This window comes from Austrofundulus limnaeus, unplaced genomic scaffold (genome assembly GCF_001266775.1).
Source record: "Austrofundulus limnaeus strain Quisiro unplaced genomic scaffold, Austrofundulus_limnaeus-1.0 Scaffold134, whole genome shotgun sequence".
In the NCBI taxonomy this organism is placed as follows: Eukaryota; Metazoa; Chordata; class Actinopteri; order Cyprinodontiformes; family Rivulidae; genus Austrofundulus; species Austrofundulus limnaeus.
In genome coordinates, this window is record NW_013952536.1 from 131044 (window position 1) to 139470 (window position 8427).

The 8427-nt window shown below is 39.3% G+C and overlaps 1 protein-coding gene across 6 annotated transcripts in view; it reads right to left on the minus strand.

Annotated features, from left to right (window-relative positions):
• Positions 1-14: 14 nt before the first annotated feature.
• The window catches only part of perm1a (PPARGC1 and ESRR induced regulator, muscle 1a), a 25338-nt gene continuing 16925 nt past the window's right edge, over positions 15-8427 (minus strand). For 2 of the 6 annotated variants that reach the window (XM_014015752.1, XM_014015753.1), the window contains 4 exons: positions 6157-6314; positions 2410-5972; positions 1027-1143; positions 15-654 (listed from right to left, as the gene is read on the minus strand). In XM_014015752.1, coding sequence (XP_013871206.1) covers positions 539-654; positions 1027-1143; positions 2410-5950 — 3774 coding nt within the window. In that variant the 5' untranslated portion in view covers positions 5951-5972; positions 6157-6314 and the 3' untranslated portion in view covers positions 15-538. Of the gene's footprint in view, positions 655-1026; positions 1144-2409; positions 5973-6156; positions 6315-6924; positions 6998-8427 lie in introns of those variants that run through there. The other 4 variants (XM_014015754.1, XM_014015756.1, XM_014015751.1 and 1 more) reach the window with 4 other exon arrangements.

Sequence of the window (8427 nt, forward strand, 5' to 3'; positions counted from 1 at the left end):
TATATATACTGTCACAGATCAGTTTTTAAAGTAAATTGTTCTTTTGGTTTAATGAAATTATTATATTGCTATGTTTAATGTAACAAATTAGTGGGGAGAATATTTTACAAACTTCAAAATAAAAGCTTATGCAGCATAAAAGTAATGAAATAAAAACAAACAGGAACAAAGGCACATTAATGCTTCTTAAAGTATCTCAAGTTAATCTATTTTATCACACATCCATCTATTATTATCTACACAGCTCAGAGTTAACCTGCCTCTTTTCTCCCCTTCAAAACAWACTGAACAATATTTACAAAGCCTGCCTTTGGTCGTCCGGTACTTTATACAAAYGCTTTCAAATTAAAGAGATTTAAAGTCAACCAAAATGTTAAYGAGACACATTTTCTGTGAAGAGATACCTAAGAAAAGCAATTCTAGTGCAAACATGACCCAACACATACAGGAGAGGTTTCTTCTGAGGACTGAGTTCCTGCAGAGGTTTACAGTGGCTCATAGAAAAAAAAATCAATAATGACATTTAGTGGCAGAACGATCAAAAATCTGTCAGAGCCTTCAGATGTGATTTCTTCTCACTGGCTGCTGATTCGGCCTTGACGTATTTACGCAGGTATCGGATGGCTGACAGAGCACTTACATTCGCCAGCAGAACTGTGTGGAAATAAAAACAAATGAAACAAATCATCTCACTTGCTTATAAAAATGTTSAAACTACATTTTACTTGTAACATTTAAAGCCGAGCTTTTCTAAATCTTATTTTCTTGTCAGTATTTAGAGTCACAGTCAGTGCATTTGAGAGGACACCTACAGCCTGAGTATAAAATTAAAAAAATCAAAGAACTTGATGTTTTAAAAAATACTGTTTATTTATTCTTGTTTTAGAGTTTTACTGTCAAACTTAAGTATTGCATAGATGAAAGCAAAATTTTTGCTAGGTGATTGCAGTGTATTAAAAACAATGTTTGCACATTTTTCTACAGCAACAAAACAAACCCAGTTTGACGCAGAGTTAACCAACGTACCAGCCTTCCAGGCGTCTCCCACTTGTGGGTTTGCAGTTTTCAGCACCCATGAAGCAAACGCAATACAAACCAGACACATGTCTGACTGTTGCAGCGGCAGGAATGGGACATCTAACCCTGAAAAAGTGAAGAAAGGATTGAAACTTTGTATTGTTTAAWGCAACACAGAGGATTAAGAACACCCTATTAGAAGTTTCACCTTTGTCACATTGTGATCCTGTTAATTCCAACCAACGCATAACATTTTTGCATGCAAACAAGACTATTTAAAGATCTCTGTTTGACTCCGCTGCARATCAGGTGATATATTGTATGTTACAAACCTTTTATTTAAAACACTATGGAATTTTTAAAAAGTACATAAATACTCTTTAATTAGATATTTTGATGCTTTTTCTCTTGTGGACATGAGCTATGGTGTTCTGAAGGCAGCTCAGAGGAACGGCTCGCTCATTGAGCGAATTCAAGTTATCACGTAGCACCATTCGTGTTGGCTGTAACTCCACATTCTCACAGTGTCATCTGACAGCTGAGGGAAGAGAATCCGTCCAGGTCGTGATGACTGTTAGCAGAGCAGGTGACACTTCTGCGTTACAGCTGTCCATGTGTGAGGGGAAACAAAACAAGGCAAACTGAAGAAAACAACGTTATATAATGTTTCTTTACCTGACAGACTCTGGATTCGTCAGGACAAACTGATTCAGAAGACTTGATTTTGCTTGTTGATTTTAACCTGTTAAATTGTTTCTTTTCCTTTTTAATAATAATAAAAATAATAATGATTRTAAACTAGAAGTTGAATTATGAATACAATATGTATCTACCTCCTTTATTTTAAAGCCCCATTCAGAAGCCATAAATAATTTTTGTGTTTCTCAAATGTTTGCATAAATCTATCAATCAGCTTAGCTCAATGTTGGGTCCAAACCTTAAGTTTTTAGTTTTAACTCAGTCAACCCTGTCTCTGTTAGCAAAATATCTCGTGCACTTTGGTGAAACGTAGGATTGAACTTTTGTAGCCAGTCCTGTTCAAAATAGCTGCCACAGCAGACTCTGTTTTACAGATGTTGTGCTGAGAGTTATTCAAAACACATACTCTCAGTGTTATAGTGCAAGATCTTTGGTTAAAACTGTAGCTTTGACTGTTGAAGTCAGCCCTGTTTCTTTAATCTTTATTGCATTTAATCATTTATTTGTGAAGCAGCTGTCAAGTTGATTCTGGTTCTGTAGATACTGTATTGTTTCAGACACATTCACAGCCCCGTTAGGATTAAAGGACATGTGCAAACTTATTTGAAACTTGTCTCTTGACTGTAACTGTTAATTTGTTAATGATGTTAATCCATTTCCACTTTTATCGTCTGCGTCTCTTTCATGACTCACGTGGATCTGAAACAGTCGCCTGCAACTCCTCGTGTGTGAAAGGCTCCAGTGCCAGCTGTCTGGACATCCTGTCCTCCAAGTTGTAGAGCAGAGGATTGGGAAACACCTCCTGGTCTCCCGTCACGTTGAGCGGAGCACCGATCTTCAGCGTGTACTGGTGAGTCTGCCTCATGGGTACGAGGGAGTTTGGGTTCCGAGTTTGGTCTGCRGGGGCTGAGAAATTAATTTTCCTGAAGGAGAGTGACTTTAAGGAGAAAAGGTTCTCTCTGAGGTCTTTGTCTGAGAAGAAATCCTCGTACATGTCTTTGGACAGCTGTGTGGAGCTCGCCGTACGAGTGAACCTGCTCACCACCTTCACAGGGCTGACGATATCTTCTTCATCAGATTCCACTGAAGAGTCGTCAGAGGAGGAAGATGCAAAGAAATGCTCGTAGGCCTCTGGGAACTGTATATTTTTTGTAGTCGAGCGAGAATACGAGTATATGGGAACGGCCTTGTCTTTGTTTTCCTCTTCTGCTGTTGTGAGTGGATAAAAGAAGCTTTCACCGTCAAACTCTGAGAAGAAGTGGTCGTATGTTTCAGGGACAGAGTTTCCGCTGGTGTAGCAGGAGGTTGGATCATCTGTGACTGATTGGCTAGAAACTTCCTCCTGCTTTCCCCCAAAGAGGTACTGAAAAATATCAGAGAAAGAGAAGCTGTAGCTATCTGTGGAGGATGAAGGTAAAAAATGACTTTCTTCGTCTTCCACTGGTGTAGCCTTCTCAGTCAAATACTCCAAACGTTCTGATTTTTTATCCTCCAAAATTTGTATCATTCCCGCACTGCACCTGTAGCTCAAAGACTTAGAATCCAGAGCTTGTAAGTTGTGCACACTGATAGTTTTGGCAATTTTTCTGAGGCACTTTGGACCCATTTCAGTCAGAAAGGGTTGAGATGCGTCAGAAACGGACTCAGGACTCTCCAGGTTAATATCAGCACCTGGGCTCACTGGGACAGGTTCATTCTCCCAGCTCACAGATTTTAAAGCAGAAGAATCAGTAATAATTACTTCAGGGGTTTGTTCAGGTTTGGATTCTTCCATTGGGGTAAAAAGGCCTGAATCAGCCACAGGAAACACATCGGTCTCCTCACTTTCCTGCAGAGCTGGGAGCGGTCCTGGCCGAGCTGCTTTACTGAGCTTTTTTAAACCCAAAATATCGTTTATTGTCAGTTTCTCCATTTCATTCCAAAAAGAGGACATGGCAAACACAGAGTTCTCCGTCTTTTCAGGTTTGTCTAGACCTTCAGATGCAGTTTCCTCTGCTTTACTTAAGAAATCACTCTTCAGTTCTTTTTGGTTTGTAGCTCCAGGTGCAGCTTCTTCTTTGTCATCAACGTTTACYGAGTCATGTTCCTTTTGGTCTGCTTGAACCGATTCATGCTCTGTGGCAGATAAACACAAACTTGGTGACATGTCTGTGAAGTCTTCATTAGAGTTTAAAATGACAGATTTTGCATCCGGAGTGCAGCCTGACGGCACATACGTGCCCTCTAAAGAACTTACTTTTACTTCATCAGACAAGGAAACTTGAGTTTCTGGACTCTGACTTGTTAAATTCAATTTTTGTGACGGTTCTAGCTGAGTTTTTTCCATTTCTGTGTGACTCTTTGATAAAATATCAGAAGTTTGAGCCTCCATAGGACAGCCCATTTCCTGTTTTGTTTYGTCTGGCAGATTTTCAGACAAGCAGCAAATAGATGGCTGATTCTTCCAGTTCATCTTTAAATTAGTGCAGGCATCTTTGTCAGAACTCTCATCTGGGAGCAAACATGCCCCTGGTTGAGTTRAAAACACAGAAAGGTGAGAGTTGTTCAGTATAGTGAGGCCTTGATTTGTGTTGTGACAGTGGTTTTCCAGCTGTTGTTGGGGCTCAGCCTCACTTTGACACAGCGTGGGCTCTTCTTGGCCCGGATTTCCAGCCTCTTCAGCCAAGACTGACTTAGCAGTAGATGGCTTCTCATTTTGGCGGACTTCCACACCAGGAGCACATGACTCTCCACGTGGTAGCAGACTGACTGATTTGACCTCTGGTGTTGAACGCTTCAAATTTAGTTTTTCTTCACAGTTACTGACAGACGTRTTCATTCTATCAAGCTCTCTTGTTTTCACATCCTGATTCGAACTTTCAGATTTTTCTCTTCCTCCTTCAGAAACTGGTGGCCAAAAAACTGGATTCCTTCCCRGTAATTTGTTGCATGTTTGTACGTTTGTTGCCTCATTTGGACGGCTGATTGCTGCAGACGTAACATCATCATCATTTTGACTTAGCTGTGGTTCTGATCTGAGGTTAGTTGAATGATTTTCAGCAGCGCTTGTTTCTGTGGATCTACTCGGATGCAAATGTTGGCTTCGACTCTCACTTGGGGAAACAGATTGAGGAAACTCATTTTTGGTGTCCTGAGCGAATAAATTTCCTGTAAAACTATTGATGACTGGATTGGACGCGTAAAAGCACGTCAGATTTGTTGGTGGTTCTTTAAAATAATCGAATGCCTCCTGAGAAAAACACAGATGCGTTCCTCCTTCTTTGAACGTACGCAGCTCCTCCTTCGAGTCACTCTGCTTGGCTGAAGCATGCCTCTCGCGTGTTTCATCTTCATCCACCTCCATGCTGAGTCGTCTTTTCTTTCTCCTCTTCCTCTTCGTGGAGACAGATGGCGACAGCTCCTGAGGGACGTGGTCCTTCCTCAAACCGTACTTCTTACTGAGAATTTCCTGATGCTTCAGCCAGCCTTCATGGTTAATGTCATCCATACTCCTGCACATTTCCACTTTGTAGGATGGAGGGGTCGTTTCAGAGCAAACAGCCCTTTCATGTGAGTCTTGAAGCTGACTCCGCTGTGTTTTCTCATTATTTGGGGTTAACGTTTCCTCTCCAATAAATAACTCAGTTTCAGCTGATTTGGATGCAGAATTACTGCAGGTTGCAGACTGCGAGGAAAGGTCGGACTCGGCTTCAACGATTTTCTTTGTGTTTAAGTTTCTGATTGTGTCGACAGGCTCGACGGTCTCTTTCCCAAATCCCACCTCAGCCCCGTCATGCTGTGCTTTAAACTTGGGACAAGTCCCACTGGCTTTTCGCCCGTCAGCCTCCTCCTCTTGTTTCCACCCTTTATTGTTTCCAACTCTCTGTTGGCTTGGCCGAACCTCGGTGAGACCTTTCAGCTTTTCAAAAAACACATTGATAGTCTGCATGTGTATGTCCTCCTCGCTGCCCGAAAGAATGCTGTCAACTCCAAGTCCCTGTTTACCAAAGCTGTGCTGCACAGGAGACCCCACACAGTTCAGGGGGTTGTCGCTAAGGAGGTCATTTTTTGAGAAATTTGGCGTTGAGTTAACTTTCTGCATCCTCTGAGCAAGAAAGTGCTCCTCCATGTCACTCATCCCTGAATCGTCTATACCTGCTAATGAAGGAGGAAGTAGACTACACTCTTCGCACTCCGCAAAGAAGGACTTCCAGTCCCGATCACTGATCTCCACGCTGTACTCGAAGTCATCCATTTTGATTTGGGCTCAGTTCAACCTGAAAAAAACAAACAAACAAACAAACAAACACAAAACAATTAAATCCTGTAGACTCACAGTGTAAAGAACTTACACCCACTTTGTGTAACGGTTTGTGTTGGATCCAACAAAACAAGGAGCGTACATAAAAACTAAAAGATTCATTCAAAGAACAAAAACTATGATGTAGCAGAAATACTTACAAAACACACACTTGAAAAAACACCTTGCAGTTAACCATAAACTTCTTTGTTCACCAAAGTATCCAAAAGTCAAATATGAGACCACAGCAGAAGATTGGCCCAGTTTGGTTTTGATCAACAGCAAACAATCCAAACACGTCTGCAATTCTAAAGAATATCTGAAAAAAAAAAATCAGATGATGCAATGATTCAATTAAAATTGAAATAAACACAATGTGTATGCCCTCTACTTTTGGACATTGCAACAATACTGTAAAACGATTGGTCCAAAATGTTCCCACAGTGATGTAAGTGACAGAGAAGGTCAAACAGGAGAGGATTTCTTTGAGTCATGGTGCTAAAGATGGTTCTGCTGCTGAATTACGCAATGATTCCCCAGTTTGGCTTCGTTTTTAAAACATTATATTGTTTATATATTTACTTAGGTTTTTTTTTAACATCATTTAAGAGTTGAAGGTGACTAAATAATTGTATTTATTGATTTGAATACCAAACCYGACGTTGCTATAAGCCAAAAACATCAGCAAATGAATACAGCTGCTCACCAGCAAAACACAAACATATTAATGTTTAACTGCTTAGTTTTTTACAACGTAATGCAATCTGCAGTGAAAAGAAAGTTTCTCAACATAGTTTTTAATATTTACAAATATCGAATCTAAATCACTAATGATTTTTATTATATGGTTTGAGATAAAACATCAAAGCTTTTTTATTTTTGGTCTGTTAGTTTTTTTTTCTTTTGTGCACACCCACACAGTTTCCTACCTGTCCTGCTTCAGCTGTGACCCGGGTCCACATAAGGTCGAGCAGTTCTGAGCAGAACCATGCTGTCTGTTTTCTGGTGGGTGTTCTCGTGCATGAGCACGCCGCGCAGCAAACCCCATGATTTGTTAAATATAGAGCGGCGCCTCAGAACACACACACCGTTCGGCAGCCTCCTCCGAGGTATAAGGTTTCTGAACTTTAAATAGGTTTTCCACTTGCAAACTGTGTCACACAGTAGTTTTAAATGTAAAATGATCACCTCTGGTGACATATAGCTGACCTTCATGATAATAGTTCTTCATTAAAACCTTTATGAATTAATTGTATGCTGGGATTTGTCATAGAAGAAGAATTAAAACTCAGCAGTGACATGGTGTCAGGTGAGGTGAGTCAGTCAGCTGATAAATGATGTCATGATGTGAGAGCAGAGCCAAAACTTTCCCATCCAATGTTTCCAGACTCTGCAGGACTCTGTCATCATGGAAAATTATAGTGCTTTTAATCTCAAACACTGGAAACATAGACCTTTTTTTTTCAACTCACAGAAACAGGAAAAATATATCATTATTGCTGTAAATGACCTGATTTGTACATATAAAAGTATTTTTATAAGAACAGTGTTGTTGTTTTTTTGCCTCAACTTAACATTAAATCTAAATAATCAAAATTCAACTATTTTTTTCCTGCAGAGAATCCACGGCCTGTTTCAAAGGTTTTATTGATGAATAGGTTAAATAAAACAAACGCTGTTTCTACCCGAGGAGGGAGCATCACTCAAAGAAACGAATGGAAACTCATTTAATTACTGAGTTTTACTCCTGAATAGTTAGTTTCACCTAAATATGATCCTGACACATTTGTATAAAGTCTTTGTTTTGAGAGTCTTACTTCTTTCTGAAAACCTGTCACTGAGAAAGGGAGGGGGCGGGGCACTCTGAGGGCTCTGAAAGTTGACTTTAAAGTAAAGTTTATTCATTTCTTTTTAAAAACAACATAAATTCTATACACAATAACATACAAATTGCCAATAAAATAAAATGAAAAGCAGCAGAAAGAAAAAATTGTAATATCTGCCCATTTTTCCAAAAAATAAATTAATTAAAAATAATATTAATCTTCAAAACAACTTTTAACTTTGGGTTAAAAAAAATCTGAATTTTCTTTATTCATTTGAAAACGATAAAGGTAAAACTCCTCTAGCAACATTTCAGACATGAGAGAGTTTTTGTCATGCTTCTATGGTTTTGTGTTTTATAGTATGAGTTAATTTATTATTAATAATCTTTATTGCCTGAGATATTTTTTTATTTGTTTAGTGTTACAAAGCTTCATCCCTCTGGTCATTTCTGTTTTCAGCTCATCATTACACACCTGTTCCTCATTTGCTAATCAGCTCAGCTGCTCTCACTTTGTAATCACTGCTCTTCATAYGTTCTACCAGCTCACTTCATCTTTTTTATTTATTTTATTTTAGTTTTTTGTTCTTTCTCTGTCAATATATGT